The following is a 25173-nucleotide window of genomic DNA, read 5'->3' as shown; positions in this document are numbered from 1 at the left end:
GTCGTCTTGACAAATACATGAATAGGATGGGAATAGAGGGGTATGGTCCCCAGAAGGGTAGGGGGGTTTAGTTAAGTCGAGCAGCATGATCGGTGCAGGCTTGGAGGGCCAAAGGGCCTGTTCCTGTGCTGTAATTTTCTTTGTTCTTTGTTCTATTTTCAAGGATCTCTTTTCTCAGCATTTGGAAGGCAGTGGTATAATCAGACAAAGTCAGCATGGATTTACAAAAGGGAAATCATGCTTGACAAATCTATTGGAATTCTTTAAGGATGTAACCAGTAGAGTTGACCGAGCAGAACCAGTGGATGTGGTTTATTTATACTTTCAGAAGGCTTTCGACAAGGTCTCACATAACAGACTACTATGTAAAGTTAAAGCACATGGGATTACAGATAATTTCTTGAGATGGATAGAAAGCTGGTTATCAGATAGGAAGAAAAGGTTGGCGTAAATGCGTCTTTTTCTGATTGTCAGTCAGTGACTAGTGGGGTTCCGCAGGGATCTGTGCTAGGACCCCAACTGTTCACATTATATATTAATGTCGCCTCATTACAGGAAGGATATGGAAAAGATTGAAAGGGTGCAGAGGAGATTTACAAGGATGTTGCCTGGATTGAGTGGCATGCCTTATGAGGATAGGCTGAGGGAGCTCGGTCTTTTCTCCTTGGAGAGACGTAGGATGAGAAGAGACCTAATAGAGGTATATAAGATGTTGAGAGGCATAGATCGGGTGGACTCGCAGAGGCTTTTCCCCAGGGTGGAAATGGCTGCTACGAGAGGACACAGGTTTAAGGTGCTGGGGGGTAGGAACAGGGGAAATGTTAGGGGGAAGTTTTTCACACAGAGGGTGGTGGGCGAGTGGAATCGGCTGCCGTCAGTGGTGGTGGAGGTACACTCAATAGGGTCTTTTAAGAGACTCCTGGATGAGTACATGGGATTTAATAGGATGGAGGGTTATAGGTAGGCCTAAAAGGTATGGATATGTTCGGCACAACTTGTGGGGCCGAAGGGCCTGTTTTGTGCTGTAGTTTTTCTATGTTTCTATGTTTCTTAATGATTTAGAAGAGGGAACTGAATGTATTATCTCCAAATTTGCAGATGATACAAAGTTGGGTGGGAGGGTGAGTTGTGAGGAGGATTCAGAGATGCTTCAGCGTGATTTGGACAGGCTGAGTGTGTGGGCATATGCATGGCAGATGCAGTATAATGTGGATAAATGTGAGGTTATCCACTTTGGTAGCAATAATAGGAAGATAGATTATTACTTGAATGGCTATAAATTGAGAGACGTGGATACTCAGCGAGACCTTGGACTCCTCATGTATCAGTCACTGAAAGTAAGCGCACAGTGAAGAAGGCAAATGGTATGTTGGCCTTCATAGCGAGAGGTTTTGAATATAGAGATAGGGATGTTTTGTTGTAATTATATAGGGCATTGGTGAGGTCACACCTATTGTGTGTCCTTATCTGAGGAAGGAGGTGTCCTTGCTATAGAAGGAATGCAGCAAAGTTTTACCAGGCTGATTCCTGGGATGTCAGGTCTGTCATTTGAGGAGAGGCTAAGTCGGTTAGGATTATATTCACTGGAGTTTAGAAGAGTGAGATGGGATCTCGTAGAAACTTATAAAATTCTAACAGGTTAGACAGGGTAGATTCAGAAAGAATGTTCCCAATGGTGGGGGAGTCCAGAACTCGGGGTCATAGTCTGAGGATAAGGGAAAACCGTTTAGAACTGAGGTGAGGAGAAATTTCTTCACCCAGAGGGTGGTGAATGTGTGGTATTCACTACTACAGAATGTAGTTGAGGCCAAAACGTTGTCTGATTTCAGGAAGAAATTAGGTATAGTTCTTGGGGCTAAAGGGATCAAGGGATATGGGGGGAATGGGGGATCAGGTTATTGAATTCGATGATCAGCCATGATCAAGATGAATCATGGAGCAGGCTCTATGGGCCGAATGGCCTACCCCTGCTTCTAGTTTCTATGTTTCTATAATAGGGGCCAAAGTAAATACCGTAGAGACATTATCCTCGAGTAATTTACAAAGATGCACGATGCAAATGGGAAGATGGCGGCATCGTGGTAATGTCACTGACTAGTAATCCAGAGTCCCAGGCTAATGAATCATAGAATCCCTACAGTGCAGAAGGAGGCCATTCAGCCCATCGAGCCTATACTGACAACAATCCCACCCAGGTCCTCTCTCTGCAACCCCTGCTCACCCTCCTGACACTGAGGGGCAATTTAGCATGGCCAATCAATGTAGCTCGCACATCTTTGGACTATGGGAGGAAACCGGAGCACCTGGAGGAAACCCACGCAGACACTAGGAAAACATGCAAACTCCACACGGACAGCGACCCAAGGCCGGAATTGAACCTGGGTCCCTGGAGCTGTGAGGCAGGAATGCTAACCGCTGTGCCACCGTGCCGACCCAAATGCTCAGGGGACAGTGATGAAATATAAATTCAATAAATAAAAGTTGCTCTCATTAATAGTGACCATGAAACTCTTGTCAATTGTCTGCAAAACCCACCTGGTTCACTTATATTCTTTAGGGAAGGAAATCTGCCGTCCTTACCTGGTCAGGCCTACGTGTGACCCACAGAAATGTGGTTGAGTCTTAAATGGCCGAGCAAGACTGAGCTGGTCAGGGCCTTAAGGACATAGCTGCTGGACTGGTACTGTGGCAGGTGGTGAGGGAAAAACATACTGGCCCTGATTCTCAGCAACCTACCTGCCGCAGATGCATCTGTCTATAATAATATCGGTAGGAGTGACCACCACAGTCCTTGTGGAGACCAAGTTCTGACTTCACATTGAGAATACCCTCCATCGTGTTGTGTGGCACTACCACTGCAATAAATGGGGTAGACTGGAGGCATTGGATACTGCAACAGCTAAGACTCTGTCAATAATAGAAACATAGAAAAACTACAGCACAAACAGGCCCTTCGACCCACAAGTTGTGCCGAACACATCCCTACCTCGAGACCTACCTATAACCCTCCATCCTATTACGCTCCATGTACTCTTAAAAGACCCTATTGAGTTCGCCTCCACCACCACTGACGGCAGCCGATTCCACTCGCCCACCACCCTCTGTGAAAAACTTACCCCTAATATCTCCCCTGAACCTACCACCCAGCACCCTAAACCTGTGTCCTCTCGTAGCAGCCATTTCCACCCTGGGAAAAAGCCTTTGAGAGTCCACCCGATCTATGCCTCTCAACATCTTATACACCTCTATTAGGTCTCCTCTCATCCATCGTCTCTCCAAGGAGAAAAGACCGAACTCCTTCAGCCTATCCTCATAAGGCATGCCACTTAATCTTGGGAACATCCTTGTAAATCGCCTCTGCACCCTTTCAATCTTTTCCACATCCTTCCTATAGTGAGGCGACCAGAAATGAGCACAGTACTCCAAGTGGGGTCTGACGAGGGTCTTATATAGCTGCATCATTATCCCCGGACTCCTAAACTCAATCCCTCGATTGATAAAGGCCAGCACACCATACGCCTTCTTAACCACCTCCTCCACCTGTGGGGCCGATTTCGGAGTCCTATGGACCCGGACCCCAAGGTCCTTCTGATCCTGTACAGTACTAAGAGTCTTTCCCTTTATCTTGTACTCCTTCATCCCATTTGACCTACCAAAATGGACCACTATGCATTTATCTGGGTTGAAGTCCATCTGCCACTTGTCCGCCCAGTCTTGCATCCTATCTATGTCCCTCTGTAATTTCTGACATCCCTCCAGACTATCCACAACCCCATCTTCGTGTCGTCGGCAAACTTACCAACCCATCCCTCCGCTTCCTCATCCAGGTCATTTATGAAAATGACAAACAGCAAGGGTCCCAGAACAGATCCCTGGGGCACACCACTGGTGACCGACCTCCATTTAGAAAAACACCCATCTATACCCACTCTCTGCCTCCTTTGGGCAAACACAGTAAGAAGTCTCACAACACCAGGTTAAAGTCCAACAGGTTTATTTGGTAGCAAATACCATAAGCTTTCAGAGTGCTGCTCCTTCGTCAGATGGAGTGGAAATGTACTGACACTTCCACTCCATCTGACGAAGGAGCAGCGCTCTGAAAGCTTATGGTATTTGCTACCAAATAAACCTGTTGGACTTTAACCTGGTGTTGTGAGACTTCTTACTGTGTTCACTCCAGTCCATCGCCGGCATCTCCACATCCTTTGGGCAAGCCAGTTCTGGATCCACCGGGCAGCAGCCCCTTGGATCCCATGCCCTCTCACTTTTTCTAGAAGCCTTGCATGGAGGACCTTATCGAACGCCTTGCTAAAATCCATAAAAACCACATCTACTGCTTTCCCTTCGTCAATGTGTTTAGTCACATTTTCGAAGAACTCCACCAGGCTCGTAAGGCACGATCTGCCTTTGACAAAGCCATGCTGAGTATTCTTGAGCATACTAAACCTCTCTAAATGCTCATATATCCTGTCCCTCAGGATCTTCTCCATCAGTTTACCAACCACTGAGGTTAGACTCACCGGTCGGTAATTACCTGGGCTATCCCTATTCCCCTTCTTGAAAATAGGAACCACATTCCCAATCCTCCGGCACCTCTCCCGTCTCCATCGACGACGCAAAGATCATCGCCAGAGGTTCTGCAATCTCTTCCCTCGCCTCCCACAGTAACCTGGGGTACATCCCATCCAGACCCGGCGACTTATCTATCTTGATGCCATTCAAAGATTCCAGCACAACATCTTTCTTAAAGTCCACATACTCAATCCTTTCAGTCCACCGTACGCCCGCAGTACATCCACCCAGGTCCTTCTCCTCTGTGAAAACCGAGGCAAAATACTCATTGAGCACCTCTGCCATTTCTACTGGTTCCGTACAGACTTTCCCGCCTTCACCTTTCATAGGCCCTATTCCGTCATGTCTCATCCTTTTGCTCTTCACATATTTATAAAACGCCTTAGGTTCTCCTTAATCCTACCCGCCAGGGCCTTCTCGTGACCCCTTCTGGCTCTCCTAATTTCCTTCTTTAGTCTCTTCCTACAAGCCGTATACTCTTCTAAATCCCTATCTTCGCCAAGCTCTCTGAGCCTTTTGTACGCTTTCCTTTTCTTCTTGACTAGGTCCCGCACAGCTTTCGTGCACCATGGTTCCTTTAACCGACCAACACCTCCCTGTCTGCTCGGAACGTTGTCCTGTGGAACTCGAGACAGACATTCCTTGAAAAACTGCCACCTCTCTTCAGTAGATTTCCCTGAGAATACCTCCTTCCAATTTACTCCTCTAATTTGCTGTCTAATGTCTTCATATTTCCCCTTACTCCATATAAACACTTTCCTAGCTTGCCTGATCCTCTCTTTTTCCAATGCAAGCCTAAAGGAGATAGAGTTATGATCGCTATCCCCAAGATGCTCTCCCACTGAGAGATCTGACACCTGTCCAGGTTCATTGGTCAGTATCAGATCAAGTACAGCCTCTCCTCTTGTAGGCTTGTCCACATGCTGTGTCAGGAAACCCTCCTGAACACACCTAATGAACTCTTCCCCATCCAATCCCCTTACCCTAGGGATATTCCAATCTATGTTTGGGAAATTAAAGTCTCCCATCACAACAACTCTGCTTTTACTGCATCTCTCCAGGATCTGTTTCCCTATCTGCTCCTCCACCTCCTTGTTACTATTGGGCGGCCTATAGAAAACTCCCAGCAAAGTGACCGGCCCCTTCCCACTCCGAACTTCCACCCACAGAGACTCGGTGGACAATCCCTTCACAGCATACACCTTCTCTACAGATGTGACACTATCCCTGATCAGCAGTGCCACTCCACCCCCTCTCTTGCCTCCCTCCCTGTCCTTCCTGAAACATCTGAACCCCAGCACCTGGAGTATCCAGTCCTGTCCCTGAGACATCCAAGTCTCCGTAATGGCCACCACATCACACTTCCAGGCATCGATCCACGCTCTGAGCTCATCCCCTTTATTCACTATACTCCTAGCATTAAAGTAGACACATTTCAATCCTTTGGTCTGGCAATAGTACTGCTGCACCCCGAGCCAAGTTGTTAAAACGCTGGCATCTAACCGGCAATAGAACATAGAAAAAATACAGCACAAACAGGCCCTTCGGCCCACAAGTTGCACCGGTCATGTCCCTTCCTACCTAGGCTTATATATAGGCTTACCTATAACCCTCAAACCTATTAAGCCCCATGTATTCATCCAGAAGTCTCTTAAAAGACCCTATCGAGTTTGCCTCCACCACCACTGACGGCAGCTGATTCCATGCACCCACCACCCTCTGAGTGAAAAACGTACCCCTGACATCTCCTCTGTACCTACTCCCCAGCACCTTAAACCTGTGTCCTCTCATTTCCGCCCTGGGAAAAAGCCTCCGAGAATCCACCCGATCTATACCTCTCAACATCTTGTACACCTCTATCAGGACACCTCTCATCCGTCGTCTCTCCAAGGGGAAAAGACCGAGCTCCCTCAGCCTATCCTCATAAGGCATGCCAACCAATCCAGGCAACTTCGTTGTAAATCTTCTCTGCACCCTTTCAACCATTTCCACATGCCTCCTGTAATGAGGCGACCAGAACTGAGCACAGTACTCCAAGTGGGGTCTGACGAGGGTCTTATAAAGCTGCATCATTATCTCCCGACTCCTAAACTCAATCCCTCGATTGATGAAGGCCAGCACACCATACGCCTTCTTAACCATCTCCTCCATCTGCGGGGCTGGTTTTAGAGTCCTATGGACCTGGACCCCAAGGTCCTTCTGATCCTCTACAGTACTAAGAATCCTTCACTTTACATTGTACTCCTTCATCCCATTTGACCTGCCAAAATGGACCACTACGCATTTACCCAGGTTGAAGTCCATCTGCCACTTGTCCACCCAGTCTTGCATCCTATCTATGTCACGCTGCAGCTTCTGACATCCCTCCAACCTATCCACAACACCACCAACCTTCGTGTCGTCGGCAAACTTACTAACCCATCCCTCCACTTCCTCATCCAGGTCATTTGTGAAAATGACAAACAGCAAGGGTCCCAGAACAGATCCCTGGGGCACTCCACTGGTGACCGACCTCCATTCAGAAAAAGACCCGTCTACAACCACTCTCTGCCTTCTGCAGGCAAGCCAGTTCTGAATCCACAAGGCAACAGCCTCTTGGATCCCATGCCCTCTCACTTTCTCGAGAAGTCTTGCATGGGGGACCTTATCGAACGCCTTGCTGAAGTCCATGTAAACCTTCGTCAATGTGTTTAGTCACATTTTTGAAGAACCCCACCAGGCTCGTAAGGCACGATTTGCCTTTGCCCTCAGGAAGTTCGCCATCAACTTATCAACCACTGAGGTTAGACTCACCAGTTGGTAATTTCCTGGGCCATCCCTATTCCCTTTCTTGAATATCGGAACCACATCCGCAATCCTCCGGAACCTCTCCCGTCTCCATTGACGACACAAAGATCATCGCCAGAGGCTCTGCAATCTCTTCCCTCGCCTCCCACAGTAACCTGGGGTGCATCCCATCCGGACCCGGTGACTTACCTATCTTGATGCTATTCAAAATTTCCAACACATCCTCTTTCTTAATATGGAAAATTGCCCTGGAAAGGTCCTCTACACAACAAACAGGACAAATCCAACCCAGCTAATTACTGCCCAATCAGTCTACTCTCGATCGTTAGTAAAGTGATGGAAGGGGTCATCAACAGTGCTATCGAGTGACGCTCAGTTTGGTTTTTGCCAGGGTCACTCAGCTCCTGATACCAATGCAGCCTTGGTTCAAACATGAACAAAAGAGCTGAACGCCAGAGGTGAGGTGAGAGTGACAATCCTTGACATCAAGGCAGCATTTGCCCAAGTCTGGCATCAAGGAACCCTGTCAAATTTAGAGTCAATGGGAATCAGGGGGAAGTCTTTGCTGTTAGGAGTCATACCTGATACAGAGGAAGATGGTTGTTGTGGTTGCAGGTCAATCATCTTAGCTCAAGGATATCACTACCTCAGGGTAGTGCCCTAGGCTCAACCGCCTTCAGCTGCTTCATCAATTAACTTCCTCCCATCATTAGGTCAGAAGTGGGGATGTTTGCGGACGACTATACAGTGTTCAGCACCATTCACAACTCTTCAGATACGAAAATAGTCCATGTTCATATGCAACAAGACCTGGATAATATCCAGGCTTGGGCTGACGAGTAGCAAGTATCATTCACACCACACAAATGCCAGACAAAGATCATCTCCAACAAGAGAGAATCAAACTATCGCCCCATGACATTCAATGGCATTACCATCGCTGAATCCCCCACTATCAACATCATGGGGCAGACCATTGACCAGAAACTGAACTGGACCAGCCATGTAAATACTGTGGCCACAAGAGCCAAAGATCAAAGGCTAGGAGTTCTGCAGCAAGTAACTCACCTCCTGACTGTCACTGAGTCAGAATCCTGAAATCTCTTCCTAACAGCACTATATATGTACCTACACCTCAGGGACTGCAGAGGTTCGAGGCGGCAGCTCACCACCATCTTCTGATTGGCAACTAGGGATGGTCAATAAATGCTGGCCGAGCCATTAACTCCCACATCCTGTAGATGAATGAAAAGAAATTGGTATCCTCCATGTTTAATAGCACTTGGAAGAAGCACCGAGGGTGGCATGGGCACAGAATGTGCTCCGGGAGGGGAATTTCAATGTTCATCACCAAGATTGGATCGATGGCACCACCACAGACCGAGCTGGCCGAGTTCTAAAGGACGTAGCTGATAGTCTGGGTCTGCGGCAGGTGGAGATGAAACCAACAAGAAGGAAAGTCATATGTGACCTCATCTTCACCAATCTACCTACCGTGTATTGCATCTGTCCATGAGCGTATCAATAGTAATGACCACTGCACAGTTCTTGAGGAGACCAAGTCCCATCTTCGCATTGAGGCCTGCATCGTGTTGTGTGCTACCATCATGGAATCTACCCAACAACGTGGAAAATTGCCTACGTATGTTCTTGATGCACTATCAATTACGACGCGGAGACTTCTGAGAGTGAGGGAAAACTAATAGGCTTTTATTCACTGAGAACAGGAGCACACCCTTGTAGCTGACCTGGTCTGAACTGAGGCAAGGAGGAGGGACCATCACCTTTATACCCCACTCTGGGTGGAAAGGGAGGGGTCCCAGGTGGAAAGGGAGGAGTCTCGGGCCAGGTGCAGCATGGGTGTGTCCAGGTACATACTTGTAGTAACAGTGGTTCACCACATTTCTGAACCCACACAACATGCAAATCTAACCTGACGAATTACCACCCCATCAAAAACAGCTCTGTTTAGGTTCTGTCAGGGCCACTCCTGGATTCAGTACTGCTTTGGTTCAAAAATGGTCAAAAGGGCTGAACTCACGTGATGGGGTGAGAGTGACTGCTCTTAATATCAAGACAGTATTTAACCAAGTGTAGCATCAAGGAGCCCCAGCAAAACCCGAGTCAATGGAAATTCAGGGGAAAATTTTTCACTGGCTGTAGTCATACCTAGCACAAAGGAAGATGGTTGTATTGGAATTCGATCAGCTCATTTCCAATGCTTGTGTTCCCCTGGGTAGTGTGTTCAGCATGATGTGGAGATGCCGGTGTTGGACTGGGGTAAACACAGTAAGAGTTTTAACAACACCAGCTTAAGTCCAACAGGTTTATTTGGTAGCAAATGCCATAATTTGCGATCAAATAAACCTGTTGGACTTTAACCTGGTGTTGTTAAAACTCTTACTAGTGTATTAGACCCAGCTATCTTCAGCTGCTTTATCAACGATCCTTCCACTCTCCTATGGTCAAAGGTTTGCTGATGTTTGCACAATGTTCAGCACTATTAGTGATGCCTGAAACAGTCCATGACCCTATACAGCAAGACCTGGACATCATTCAGGCTTGGGCTCCTTGTGGCAAGTTATATTTGTGCCTCGAAAGTGCCAGGAAATAACCAACAGGATTGAGTCCAACTAAAGCTGAAGGGCTTTGGCTCAAAACGGGCTTCGGCGAGAACAGGCAGAGGTGAGAGTAGGTTTTTTTTTCTTTTTCAGAAAGTTTATTCAGGCAGCAAGGAACAGATCAGATGCTCGAGGAGTATAAAAAGTGCAAGAAGCTACTTAAGAGGGAAATCAGGAGGGCTTAAAGAAGACATGAGGTTGCTTTGGCAGACAGAGTGAAGGAAAATCCAAAGAGCTTCTATAGGTATGTTAGGAGCAAAAAGATAGTGAGGGATAAAATTGGTCCTCTTGAAGACCAGAGTGGTAGACTGTGTATGGAACCAAAAGAGATGGGGGAGATACTAAATGGTTTTTTTGCATCCGTATTTACTGAGGAAACGGACATGGAGTCTACGGAAATAGGGCAAACAGGTAGGGAGGCCATGGAACCTTTACATATTAAAGGGGAGGAGGTGCTCGCTGTCTTGAGGCAAATCGGAGTGGATAAATCCCCAGGACCGGACAGGGTATTCCCACGGACCTTGAGGGAAGCTAGTGTTGAACTTGCAGGGGCCCTGGCAGACGTATTTAAAATGTCAGTATTCACGGGGGAGGTGCCGGATGATTGGAGGATGGCTCATGTTGTTCCGTTGCTTAAAAAAGGTTCCAAAAGAAATCCGGGAAATTATAGGCCAGTAAGTTTGACGTCGGTGGTGGGCAAGTTATTGGAAGGTGTGATAAGGGATAGGATGTACAAATATTTGGATAGACAGGGACTTATTAGGGAGAGTCAACATGGCTTTGTGCGTGGTAGGTCATGTTTGACCAATCTATTAGAGTTTTTCGAGGAGGTTACCAGAAAAGTGGATGAAGGGAAGGCGATGGATGTTGTCTACCTGGATTTCAGCAAGGCCTTTGACAAGGTCCCTCATGGGAGGTTAGTTAGGAAGGTTCAGTCGCTAGGTATACATGGGGAGGTAGTAAATTGGATTAGACACTGGCTCAATGGAAGAAGCCAGAGAGTGGTTGTGGAGGATTGCTTCTCTGAGTGGAGGCCTGTGACTAGTGGTGTGCCGCAGGGATCGGTGTTGGGTCCATTGTTGTTTGTCATCTATATCAATGATCTGGATGATAATGTGGTAAATTGGATCAGCAAGTTTGCTGATGATACAAAGATTGGAGGTGTAGTGGACAGTGAGGAAGCTTTTCAAAGCTTGCAGAGGGATTTGGACCAACTAGAAAAATGGGCTGAAAAATGGCAAATGGAATTTAACGCAGACAAGTGTGAGATATTGCACATTGGAAGGACAAACCAAAGTAGAACGTACAAGGTAAATGGTAGGACTCTGAAGAGTGCAGTTGAACAAAGGGGTCTGGGAATACAGGTACAGAATTCCCTAAAAGTGACGTCACAGGTGGATAGGGTCGTAAAGAGTGCCTTTGGTACATTGGCCTTTATAAATCGGAGTATCGAGTATAAATGTTGGAGTGTTATGGTAAGGTTATATAAGACATTGGTGAGGTCAAATTTGGAGTATTGTGTACAGTTTTGGTCACCTAGTTACAGGAAGGATGTAAATAAGGTTGAAAGAGTGCAGAGAAGGTTCACAAGGATGTTGCCGGGACTTGAGAAGCTGAGTTACAGAGAGAGATTGAATAGGTTGGGACTTTATTCCCTGGAGCGTAGAAGATTGAGGGGAGATTTGATAGAGGTGTGTAAGATTTTGATGGGTATAGATAGAGTGAATGCAAGCAGGCTTTTTCCGCTGAGGCTAGGGGAGAAAAAAAACCAGAGGGCATGGGTTAAGGGTGAAAGGAGAAAAGTTGAAAGGGAATATTAGGGGGGGCTTCTTCACGCAGAGAGTGGTGGGAGTGTGGAATGAGCTGCCGGATAAAGTGGTAAATGCGGGGTCACTTTTAACATTTAAGAAAAACTTGGACGGGTTCATGGATGAGAGGGGTGTGGAGGGATATGGTCCAAGTGCAGGTCAGTGGGACTAGGCAAAAAATGGTTCGGCACAGACAAGAAGGGCCAAAAGGCCTGTTTCTGAGCTGTAATTTTCTATGGTTCTATCTTCCCTTGGTATTCAATGGCATTACCATCACTGAATCCCCCATTATCAACATGCTGGGGGTTAACATTGAGCAGATACTGAACTGTACCATGAGACATAGGAGCAGAATTAGGCCACTCGGCCCATCGAGTCTGCTCCGCCATTCAATCATGGCTGATATTTTTCTCATCCCCATTCTCCTTCCTTTTCCTCATAACCCCTGATCCCCTTATTAATCAAGAACCTATCTATCTCTGTCTTAAAGACACTCAATGACCTGGTCTCCTCAGCCTTCTGTGGCAAAGAGTTCCACAGATTCACCACTGGCTGAAGAAAATCCTCCTCATCTCTGTTTTAAAGGATCATTCCTTTAGCCTGAGGTTGTGCCATCTGGTTCTCGTTTTTCCTACGAGTGGAAACATCCTCTCCACGTCCACTCTATCCAGGCCTTGCAGTATCTTGTAAGTTTCAATCAGATCCCCCCAATCCTTCTAAACTGCAACGAGTACAGACTCAGAGTCCTCAGCCATTCCTCATACCACAAGCTTTTCATTCCAGGGATCGTTCTTGTGAGCTTCCTCTGGACTCTTTCCAAGGTCAGCACACCCTTCCTTAGATATGGGACCTAAAACTGCTCACAATACTCCAAATGGGGTCTGACCAGAGCCTTATACAGCCTCAGAAGTACATCCCTCCTCATATTCTAGCCCTCTCGACATGATTACTAACATTGCATTTGCCTTCCTAACTGCCGACTGAACCTGCACGTTAACCTTAAGAGAATCTTGAGCAAGGATTCCCAAGTCCCGTCGAGTGTCTGATTTCCTAAGCAGTTGCCCATTTAGAAAATAGTCTATGCCTCCATTCCTCTTTCCAAAGTGCATAACCTCACACTTTTCCACATTGTATTCCATCTGCCACTTCTTTGCCCACTCTCCTAACCTGTCCAAGTCCTTCTGCAGACCTCCTACTTCCTCAATACTACCTGTCCCTTTACATATCTTTGTATCATCTGCAAACTTAGCAACAGTGCCTTCAGTTACCAACCATATAGAGGGAGTGCAGCGATGGCAGGTCTGTTAAATGAGACACCAAGTTGGTGAGGATTATATTCATTGTGTTGAGAAGAGTGAAAGGGGGTCTCAAATAAACTTATAATATTCTAACAGGGTTAGACAGGGTAGATTCAGAAAGAATGTTCCAGATGGTGAGGAAATCTAAAACTACGGGTCATAGTTTGAGGATAAGGAGTAAACCTTTTCAGACTAGGTGAGGAGAAATTTCTTCACCCAGGGAGTGGTGAATGTGTGGAATTCACTACCACATGAAGTAGTTGAGGCCAAAACATTGTGTGATTTCAGGAAGAAATTAGATATAGCTCTTGGGGCTCAAGGGATATGGGGGGAAGGCGGGATAAGGATATTGAATTTGATGATCAGCCATGATCAAAATGAATGGCGGAGCAGGCTTGAAGGACCGAATGGCCACCTTCAGCTTTTTTCTATGTATCTGTATAAGTACTGTGGCTACTAGAGCAAGTCAGGGCTGGGAACTATGCAGCGGGTAACTCACCTCCCAAAACCTGTTCACCACCTACAAGGTACAAGTCAAGAGTGTAATGGAATAGAACATTACAGTGCAGTACAGGCCCTTCGGCCTTTGATGTTGCGCCGACCAGTGGAACCAATCTAAAGCCCATCTATCCTACACTATTCCAATATCATCCATATGTTTATCCAATGACCATTTAAATGCCCTTAATGTTGGCGAGTCCACGCCCTTACTACTCTCTGAGTGAAGAACCTACCTCTGACATCTGTCCTATATCTATCACCCCTCAATTTAAAGCTATGTCCCCTCGTGCTAGCTATCACCATCCGAGGAAAAAGGCTCTCACTATCCACCCTGTCTAATCCTCTGATCATCTTGTATGCCTCTATTAAGTCACCTATTAACCTTCTTCTCTCCAACGAAAACAACCCTCAAGTCCCTCAGCCTTTCCTCATAAGAACTTCCCACCATACCAGGCAATATCCTGGTAAATCTCCTCTGCACCCTTTCCAATGTTTCCACATCCTTCCTATAATGTGGTGACCAGAACTGTACGCAATGCTCCAAGTGCGGCCGCACCAGAGTTTTGTACAGATGCAACATGACTCATGGCTCCGAAACTCAGTCCCTCTACCAATAAAGGCTAACACACCGTACGCCTTCTTAACAACCGTATCAACCTGGGTGCCAACTTTCAGGGATCTATGCGCATGCACACCGGGATCTCTCTGTTCATCCACACGACCAAGTATCTTACCATGAGCCCAGTACTCTGTAATCCTGTTACTTCTTCCAAAGTGAATCACCTCACACTTTTCCGCATTGAACTCCATTTGCTACCTCTCAGCCCAGCTCTGCAGCTTATCTATGTCCCTCTGTAACCTGCAACAACCTTCCGCACTGTCCACAACTTCACCGACTTTAGTGTCATCCGCAAATTTACTAACCCATCCTTCTACGTCCTCATCCAGGTCATTTATAAAAATGACAAACAGCAGTGGCCCCAAAACAGATCCTTGCAGTACACCACTCGTAACTGAACTCCAGGATGAACATTTCCCATCAACCACCACCCTCTGTCTTCTTACAGCTAGCCAATTCCTGATCCAAACCGCTAAATCACCCTCAATCCCATGCCTCCGTATCTTCTGCAATAGCTTACCGTGGGGAACCTTATCAAACGCTTTACTGAAATCCATATACACATCAACTGCTTTACCCTCATCCACCTCTTTGGTCACCTTCTCAAAGAACTCAATAAGGTTTGTGAGGCACGACCTACCCTTCACAAAACCGTGTTGACTATCCCTAATCAAATTATTCTTTTCTAGATGAGTATAAATCCTATCTCTTATAATCCTTTCCAAAACTTTGCCCACAACAGAAGTAAGGCTCACTGGTCTATAATTACCAGGTTTGTCTCTACTGTGGGAGGCGAGGGAAGAGATTGCAGAGCCTCTGGCGATGATCTTTGCATCGTCGATGGAGATGGGAGAGGTGCCGGAGGATTGGAGGATTGCGGATGTGGTTCCTACTTTCAAGAAGGGGAATAGGGATAGCCCAGGAAATTACCGACCGGTGAGTCTAACCTCAGTGGTTGGTGAGCTGATGGAGAAGATCCTGAGGGACAAGATTTATGGGCATTGAGAGAGGTTTAGTGTGCTCAAGAATACTCAGCATGGCTTTGTCAAAGGCAGATCGTGCCTTACGAGCCTGGTGGAGTTCTTCGAAAATGTGACTAAACACATTAACGAAGGGAAAGCGGTAGATGTGGATTATATGGATTTTAGCAAGGCATTCGATAAGGTCCCCCATGCAAGGCTTCTAGAAAGATGTTGAGAGGCATAGATCGGGTGGACTCTCAGAGGCTTTTTCCCAGGGTGGAAATGGCTGCTACGAGAGGACATAGGTTTAAGGTGCTGGGGGGTAGGTACAGGGGAAATGTTAGGGGGAAGTTTTTCACTGAGGGTGGTGGGCGAGTGGAATCGGCTGCCGTCATAGAACCATAGAAAATTACAGCTCAGAAACAGGCCTTTTGGCCCTTCTTGTCTGTGCCGACTCATTTTTTGCCTCGTCCCACTGACCTGCACTTGGACCATATCCTTCCACACCCCTCTCATCCATGAACCCGTCCAAGTTTTTCTTAAATGTTAAAAGTGACCCCGCATTTACCACTTTATCTGGCAGCTCATTCCACACTCCCACCACTCTCTGCGTGAAGAAGCCCCCCCTAATATTCCCTTTCAACTTTTCTCCTTTCACCCTTAAACCATGCCCTCTGTTTTTTTTTCTCCCCTAGCCTCAGCGGAAAAAGCCTGCTTGCATTCACTCTATCTATACCCATCAAAATCTTATACACCTCTATCAAATCTTCCCTCAATCTTCTACGCTCCAGGGAATAAAGTCCCAACCTATTCAAACTCTCTCTGTAACTCAGCTTCTCAAGTCCCGGCAACATCCTTGTGAACCTTCTCTGCACTCTTTCAACCTTATTTACATCCTTCCTGTAACTAGGTGACCAAAACTGTACACAATACTCCAAATTTGACCTCACCTCACCAATGTCTTATATAACCTTACCATAACACTCCAACATTTATATTCGATACTCCGATTTATAAAGGCCAATGTACCAAAGGCACTCTTTACGACCCTATCCACCTGTGACGTCACTTTTAGGGAATTCTGTACCTGTATTCCCAGATCCCTCTGTTCAAGTGCACTCTTCAGAGTCCTACCATTTACCCTGTACGTTCTACTTTGGTTTGTCCTTCCAATGTGCAATATCTCACACTTGTCTGCGTTAAATTTCATTTGCCATTTTCAGCCCATTTTTCTAGTTGGTCCAAATCCCTCTGCAAGCTTTGAAAACCTTCCTCACTGTCCACTACACCTCCAATCTTTGTATCATCAGCAAACTTGCCTCCACCACCAGTCAGTGGTGGTGGAGGCAAACTCAATAGGGTCTTTTAAGAGACTCCTGGATGAGTACATGGGATTTAATAGGATGGAGGGTTATAGGTAGGCCTAAAAGGTAGGGACATGTTTGGCACAACTTGTGGGGCCGAAGGGCCTGTTTTGTGCTGTAGTTTTCTATGCTTCTATGTTTCCCCTTCTTGAACAAGGGGACAACATTTGCTATCCTCCAATCTTCTGGCACTATTCCTGTAGACAATGGCGACATAAAGATCAAAGCCAAAGGCTCTGCAATCTCCTCCCTCGCCTCCCAGAGAATCCTAGGATAAATCCCATTCGGCCCAGGGGACTTACCTATTTTCACACTTTCCAGAATTGCTAACACCTCCTCCTTATTAACCTCAATCCCGTCTAGTCCAATAGCCTGTAACTCAGTATTCTCCTCGACAACATTGTCTTTTTCCTGTGTGAATACTGACGAAAAGTATTCATTTAGCGCCTCTCCTATCTCTTCCGGCTCCACGCACAACTTCCCACTACTGTCCTTGACTAGCCCTAGTCTTACCCTAGTCATTCTTTTATTCCTGACATACCTATAGAAAGCTTTAGGGTTTTCCCTGATCCTACCTGCTAAAGACTTCTCATGTCCCCTCCTGGCTCTTCTTAACTCTCTCTTTAGGTCCTTCCTGGCTAACTTGTAACTCTCAAGCACCCTAACTGAGCCTTCACGTCTCATCTTTACATAAGTCTCTTTCTTCCTCTTCACAAGAGATTCAACATCTTTTGTAAACCACGGTTCCCTCGCTCGACCACTTCCTCCCTGCCTGACAGGTACATACTCATCAAGGACACGCAGTCGCCGTTCCTTGAACAAGCTCCACATTTCAATTGTGCCCATCCCCTGCAGTTTCCTTCCCCAACCTATGCATCCTAAATCTCGCCTAATCGCATCATAATTTCCTTTCCCCCAGCTATAACTCTTGCCCTTCGGTATATACCTATCCCTTTCCATCGCTAAAGTAAATGTAACCGAATTGTGGTCACTATCACCAAAGTGCTCACCTACCTCCAAATCTAACACCTGGCCTGGTTCATTACCCAGTACCAAATCCAATGTGGCCTCGCCTCTTGTTGGCCTATCTACATACTGTGTCAGGAAACCCTCCTGCACACATTGGACAAAAACCGACCCCTCTAAAGTACTCGAACTATAGTTTTTCCAGTCAATATTTGCAAAGTTAAAGTCCCCCATAACAACAACCTGTTACTTTCGCTCCTATCCAGAATCATCTTTGCAATCCTTTCCTCTACATCTCTGGAACTTTTCAGAGGCCTATAGAGAACTCCCAACAGGGTGACCTCTCCTTTCCTGTTTCGAACCTCAGCCAATACTACCTCAATAGACGAGTCCTCATCAAACGTCCTTTCTGCCACCGTAATACTGTCCTTGACTAACAATGCCACACCTCCACCTCTTTTACCACCTTCCCTGCTCTTACTGAAACATCTAAACCCCGGAACCTGCAACAACCATTCCTGTCCCTGCTCTATCCACGCCTCCGAGATGGCCACAACATCGAAGTCCCAGGAACCAACCCATGCTGCAAGTTCACGCACCTTATTCCGGATGCTCCTGGCGTTGAAGTATATACACTTCAAACCACCTTCCTACCTGCCGGTACACTCCCGCGACGTTGAAACCTTATTTATGACCTCACTACTGTCAACCTCCTGTACACTGGAGCTAGAATTTAGGTTCCCATCCTCCTGCTGAATTAGTTTAAACCCTCCCGAGGAGCATTAGCAAATTTCCCCCCCAGGATATTGGTACCCCTCTGGTTCAGGTGTAGATCATCCCGTTTGTAGAGGCCCCACCTACCCCAGAATGAGCCCCAATTGTCCAGGTGTCTGAATCCCTCCCTCCTGCACCATCCCTGTAGCCACGTGTTCAATTGCTCTCTCTCCCTATTCCTCTCCTCACTATCACGTGGAATTGTCTCCAGTTGCCTGGGTAGTGTTGCTCCAACAAGACTCAAAAAGCTCGACACCATCCAGGACAAACCCCCTCGATTGGCATCCCACCTATCACATTCACTCCTTACACCACCAACATCCAGTAGCAGCAGTGTGTAGTCTACAAGGTGCACTGCAGCAACTCACCAAGGCTCCTTCAACAGCACCTTCCAAACCTCTACCACCAAGAAGGACGAGGGCAGGAGATGCACAGGAACACCACCATTTGCAAGTTCCCCTCCTAACTACACACCATCCTAACATGGAACTATATTGTCGTTCCTTCACTGCCTCTGGGTCAAAGTCCTGGAACTCCCTCCCTAACAATACTGTGGGTGTAACCTACACCACATGGATTGCAGCAGTTCAAGAAGGCAGTTCACCACCACCTTCTCGAGCGCAATTAGGACTAGGCAACAAATGCTGGTCTAATCAGTGATGCCCACATACTGTGAAAGAATAAGAAAAACGAAAAGAAATGTTATGCTGTTCCTGTCTCATCTGAAAGTATCTGCTTTAGAAGGTTTTTCATGAATGGGAAGTGCATCCAGCCAGAGAATTTTTTGTGAACATAATAGAATTATCAAAGTTCTCGGTTGAATTTATAGGAATATTCAGCTTCACAGCATGTTGATCATACCGATCTAAACTTGAGGAAATTGAATAAGGATTTTCAGCATTAATAAGTTGAACCAAGAGCTTTTCTTAAATTCTCTTCCCTTAATGCAAGTTGTACTGAATTTTACAGCTTCAACAGTTTCCTAACTTTTCATCCTCTCACTCTGCAGCTGTTTGAGAGAACCAGCAGACAGTATGACAAGCTTAGAAAGAGAGAAGCTTTCTTGGAGCAGTTTCGCAAGGAAGATATGTTTAAGGAGAACTTTGATGAATTGGACACTTCTCGGGAGATTGTGCAGCAACTGATTGATGAATATCACGCTGCTACCCGTCCTGACTACATCTCCTGGGGCACCCAGGAGCAGTGAAGTGTAATGTTACTGCAGTCAGCCATTATCGGCAAGACATGAAAATGACAGGATTCCAGTATGTATGGTATTCCAAATTGATAAATAATCTTTATACGTACCTTAACATTTCTGTTTGTCTGATATCTGTCTATTCAATCTCCTTTGTGTGAAAAAATGATTGGATGTCACAGGACATGGTAAATGTACAGGATACCCTGGGTCAGACCAGTAGAGGCTTTGTGTCTGTAACTCAGCAGCTTATTCCACTCCATTGCTGGACACTAAGGAAAGTTGAGTGAAACCTGGTAATTCTGGCATTGTTCAGATTTGTCTAAATAAATTTCAGTAAATCCATTCTGATGTACTCCTGTGGTTTTGATTACAGTACTGGTGTGAGCAACATACTGAATCAGCCTTGTGTACATCGTGAGCTGTTCAACCTCTCATGTCTCATGTACATGGGTTATGAAACTTGTGTGGCAGCACATCATGAAAGTGGTGTTCAAATAAACTCTGAAGGAACCACACAGATGGTTCAGTGAAGAATAAAAATCCTTTCTTCTTCAGGGGTTCTTCTTTTAAAAATAAAGCAGACAAAAGTTAGCAACTTTCTTCTAAATTTTAGTGGGATTGTAATTCAGTGTCAGCTGTCTATTTTTCATCCCACTCTGATTTTGGCTGGATATACAATTCATACAAATGAACATTTTCACTTATTTAAATTTGAAACTGGATATTCAGGTCACTAAAGGCATTAGGTACCTGGTCTTATCTTGCTCCAGAACATCTGGAGAGTGACCATGGCAAGGTGAACTGGGTAGGTTTGCTTCCTTTGAATAGAGAAATGTCGATGCAAATGTGGGTCTGGCCCGAATGCTTATCCTGAGGTACATTAAGGTTGTTGCTTCATTTGGCTGGTGAAACATCAATAAAGTATGCTGTTTATTTATTGAAGCAGTGACCTGTCAGTTTGGCAAAGGGCTCTGGAACCTAGATTTTAAACTGTTTGTTTGGGTATTATTGGTATGCTCAGGTTCCAGGCAGTCACAAAATATTGTCTAATCAGTGATCTCTTCAACAAAGAGACTCCGATGTGATTGGAGCTTTGTTTCAGTTGTGTTTGGCTTGTACTTTTGTGTATGGGGTGTGGAAATATCATGGGAGGAGGAGCTTGCACATAATGGTGTAATGTACTATTAAGCTACTTGATGTGACATCCTAATAAACCTTTTCTATTGAACATTAGTTCTTGCATCCCTCGCTTGCTTTTGAGATATTTCACCCCCTCTCCCAGCCAATATTTCATTGTGCTGCATTTCAAAGTGTAATATCACATTGTGCTTTCCTGCTCAAGACTGCTGTTTAATTTGTGTTATTTATTAACATTTAACAGCAATGTTAAATAAAGCTGCTCTCACAAAGAACAATACAGCACAGGAACAGGCCCTTCGGCCCTCCAAGCCCGCGCCGCTCCCTGGTCCAAACTAGACCATTCTTTTGTATCCCTCCATTCCCACTCCGTTCATGTGGCTATCTAGATAAATCTTAAATGTTCCCAGTGTGTCCGCCTCCACCACCCTCTGTGTAAAATATGTCCTTCTGATATCTGTGTTAAATCTCCCCACCTTCACCTTGAACCTATGACCCCTTGTGAACGTCACCACCGACCTGGGAAAAAGCTTCCCACCGTTCACCTTATCTATGACTTTCATAATTTTATACACCTCTATTAAGTCTCCCCTCATCCTCCGTCTTTCCAAGGAGAACAACCCCAGTTTACCCAATCTCTCCTCATAACTAAGCCCCTCCATACCAGGCAACATCCTGGTAAACCTCCTCTGCACTCTCTCCAAAGCCTCCACGTCCTTCTGGTAGTGTGGCGACCAGAACTGGATGCAGTATTCCAAATGCGGCCGAACCAACGTTCTATACATCTGCAACATCAGACCCCAACTTTTATACTCTATGCCTGTCCTATGAAGGCAAGCATGCCATATGCCTTCTTCACCACCACCTCCACCTGTGACGTCACCTTCAAGGATCTGTGGACTTGCACACCCAGGTCCCTCTGCATATCTACACCCTTTATGGTTCTGCCATTTATCGTGTAGCTCCCCCCCTACATTAGTTCTACCAAAATGCATCACTTCTCCTTTGAGGGGGAGAGCTGACTGGTGGTGATTTAACCTGAGGATCACTACACCTCAGGTCAGGGGCAAGGTTGAGAAGGTGGGGCCTTAATGAATAACCTCACCTGGTGTGGGAGTTGAACCTATGCTGTTGGCATCATTCTGCATCATGAACCAGCTGTCCAACCAACATCCTGCTCGTCATCAGCCTGTTAACATCCACGTAAAGTATTGGAACAAGATGTTGCTTAATATTTCATTCAAAGGGCAGTTGTTCCATCAATACAGTACTTTGTCAGTACTGTACTTCAGTTGCAATCCAGCCTGTGTTGAATAGGTCTTGAAGATATTTATTTTAAGTAAATCTAATGCAACTCATTTTCTAAATATCTAAACTAAAATAAGTTGTTTTAATTCTGTTTTTTACATATTGCACAAATTCATCTGTACAGTATAGTGCAGTAATTGTACATTGAAGAAAGGAAACATGCAATATACTGTTAAATAAAAATGCTTTTCCATTGCATAGTGAGTTTAAGACACAATATGGAGGGATCGTCCCGTGTAAAACCAAAGCTGCCAGCAGCTTTAAACAACGTGTCTGATAATTATAAATGGTGCCATTTCATTGAAGCTTCAAGCTTACAGAAGTAATTGGATTTGGTACAGGTTGTTTTCTGTAGACTAACAAAACTACACAGTATCCAATAGTTCCAGACTGTTAGCCTGTCCTGTCAGCATCAGTCCTCAAACCATTTACCTTATGTTCACACAACCAGGTTGCAATTTTTTAAAAAAAGAAAAGCAGTAATTGCACAGAGTTATATACTTAAGTTGGGAAGAGTAGTGTTTTTAAAAGTAAAAAGGACAATTAATTTTCAATGTTTTATGATTTCTAACTGGACACTAATGCCACCAGATATTGACATTTTCACCTCAATCTTGCATCTTGATAAATTAGAAGCATTATCTGAATTTTAAGTGTTCTAATTCCTGCATGGTTTCCTCTTGCCATCCATCATCTGGTACATGATCAGTGCCAAAGAAATTAACTTGTAATCTCCATTAATCATCTGACTAGTGTGTGGAGCTCGGAGTCCTTGCAGCATTTACACATTTTGTTGTACAAGGACACCATTATTACTGGAATACCTTCCCATTTGTAATGATTTATACAAAATAGCATTAAAGCTTCATTTGTTCTCTTGCAGCCCCAGACATTTGGGCCTTTGCCCTAGAGAGGCACTGGATTCATTCGCTCCTCTTTCTCCCTTCAGAACAGTCCAACAAGGCGATATTGCAGCAGGAACTTTTGATTCTGATACCTCATCAATTTTCTGATATGAGAAGCTTTTTGCTTGTGATTTATAGTATGTTAAATGCTTAAGTGAAGCTGTACCAATTAGTGTTCAGTAAAAGGCCTAAAAGAGAGCAACTCCCTGCTGCAGGAACTTGTACAGAGGTTGTTGGAAAGAATAAGAGACTAAGATAAGGTGAGGCTCACTACCTAAATATGGTGTGCTGAGATCCAGTAGCAACAAGTGAATGTTTCACCAGTTCTTCCTCTACTGTGCTTTGCTGCATCAGACGCTTCACAAGGTTAAAGTCTCTCCTCTGCTGGAATTCCCGTACTGGAAACAGTGGTGAAAGTTGGTCAGGCTACCTGTTGTGATGGGTCTAGTTCGATGACCAGCAGTTCGGGCTGGTGTTCTGACATAACTGGCATTGTAACTTTTCATTAGCTGAACAATTTCTTGAACCTAAGGATTTAAAGATAAACACATTCAAAAACCCATTTCTTCCCATCAGCCAGCCATATATTTTAGGGAAGCTCATAGTTTATGAAAATAAGACATACTGTAACTTATGGATGTCATTAGATTATATTTTTCTTATTTAATAGTGTGACATTGTGGAATCCTCTCCACTTTTCAATCTCTCGGCAACATTCATAAATCCCTTGCTGACACCTCTGCCAATGCAGATTGGTAGCTATGCTCAACACAGGGGTTCCCAAATAAGTCCATGGAACCCAGGGGGTCCAAGGCAAAAGAGGCATCTTTGAAATTTTTTCTGAAGAGCTGCTTGTCCAAATGAAGCCAGCCTCAGCTTGGACAAATGTGACAGCAGAGGGATGGGAACAGAGGGCCTTTGAACAGAACTCTGAGCAGGGTGGTGGGCCAGAGCAAGCCCCGGGGCAGGGGGGCCATTGGGTGCAGTCCTTGGAGTGGGGAGGGCAAGTGAGCCTCCAGGTGAGAGAAAATAGTGAGTGTATGAGAGACTGTCAGGGGAGGGGGGGAGGATTTAGTTAGTTAGTGTGTGTGTGAGAGTGTGACAGGGGGAGGAAACGAGTGTGAGGGAGAGAGAGATGTGTGTCCGATCACCTTTCCAGCATCCACCCTCCCGTTAAAATAACAAAAGGTAAGACTCAAGTATTTTTTGAATAAGAGAATGTTTTGATTCCCTGCTACTTCCAGACTTTAATGTTGAGGGGACCACGTAGCCATGAATGTCTTTGTGACTGTGTGCCTCTTCCTAATTCCTAATATGTGCAGAGATAGAGCAAGAAAATACTTTACATTTGGTTTCTGTGTTCATACTGATTTCGCAGCAAAGAAAAAAGGGGTGTTGGCGTTGAGAATGCTTGAGGTTCCTTGATGCATTTGGGAGGTCACTCGGGGTTCCATAGCTTGAAGTGTTTTGGAAAGCCTGCTCTAACAGATACATGAGCAAAGCAACGTGCTACATTTTTTGGGAATGCCACACCAGGCCAAAACTGAAATTGGAGACTTCAACATGATTAGTTAAGGGGACTAATTCAAATTGAGAAGAGGAAAGGTGAACAGGAAAGTCAGATTTAATTAGCACACATGATGATGATTAAGTGGATTGAACGAAATAGGGAGTCAGGAGCAGACAGTGTTGAAAATAAAGAGGGAATGACAAGTGCACTTGGGAACGGAGTACAATTTGGGACCATTTCTAACCCATCATCATCTTTGAATTCCTGCTGTTAAATTTCACATTTTACAGGGACTTTCTGGCTCGAAGCAGTTAAATGTGAGCTTTTTAGGCAACTTGTTTCAAAGTGTTTGTGCAATTATTCCAGGTTTATATTCAATATTCAGGGAAAAGCAACACTGAAGGAAGATGCAATGTAATGGTGTTAAATAAATTCTTCTGGGCATTTACAATTGCCGAAAATTCAAAGCAAACAGCAATTCCTGACAGATACACTCCTCATTAACCAGGATTAATACTCTTGGTTGTCCATTCAATCCCTGCCAGTGGGTTTGAGAGAGGTGGGAAGCAATCTAACTTCCTGAAGGGAATGAAAAAAATTGGGATTTATATAGCAGCTTTAATGCAATTCATCACCCCAGGCACAACATAAAGGAAATGGAGGAGCTGAGAGAAGTGATGGTAAAGTAGACGTCAGGCTACATGTGGAAACCAGATTTTGTTTTTGGGTGATGTCACGGAGGAGCAAAGTGTAGATGAGAAACAGCAGAAGGCAAAGGATAGGGAACATTGGAGGTAACACAGACCAGAAGAGAAGGCATTGCAGATGATTTTCTGACGA

At 45.3% G+C, this 25173-nt stretch overlaps 2 protein-coding genes across 2 annotated transcripts in view; one reads left to right on the top strand and one right to left on the bottom strand.

Moving 5' to 3' along the window:
- tubg1 (tubulin, gamma 1) overlaps positions 1 to 20714 on the top strand; it is a 95280-nt gene extending 74566 nt beyond the window's left edge. The window contains exon 11 of the mRNA XM_078222968.1: positions 19282 to 20714. Within this exon, the coding sequence (XP_078079094.1) occupies positions 19282 to 19479 (198 nt within the window). The 3' untranslated portion in view covers positions 19480 to 20714. The remainder of the gene's footprint in view (positions 1 to 19281) is intronic.
- A 1089-nt stretch (positions 20715 to 21803) lies between these two features.
- plekhh3 (pleckstrin homology, MyTH4 and FERM domain containing H3) overlaps positions 21804 to 25173 on the bottom strand; it is a 129049-nt gene continuing 125679 nt past the window's right edge. Inside the window, exon 13 of the mRNA XM_078224295.1 lies at positions 21804 to 23350. Within this exon, the coding sequence (XP_078080421.1) occupies positions 23183 to 23350 (168 nt within the window). The 3' untranslated portion in view covers positions 21804 to 23182. The remainder of the gene's footprint in view (positions 23351 to 25173) is intronic.

Source organism: Mustelus asterias, chromosome 11 (genome assembly GCF_964213995.1).
Source record: "Mustelus asterias chromosome 11, sMusAst1.hap1.1, whole genome shotgun sequence".
NCBI lineage: Eukaryota > Metazoa > Chordata > Chondrichthyes > Carcharhiniformes > Triakidae > Mustelus > Mustelus asterias.
Note: the sequence above shows the minus strand (reverse complement) of the source record. Positions and strands in the feature narration are given on the sequence as shown.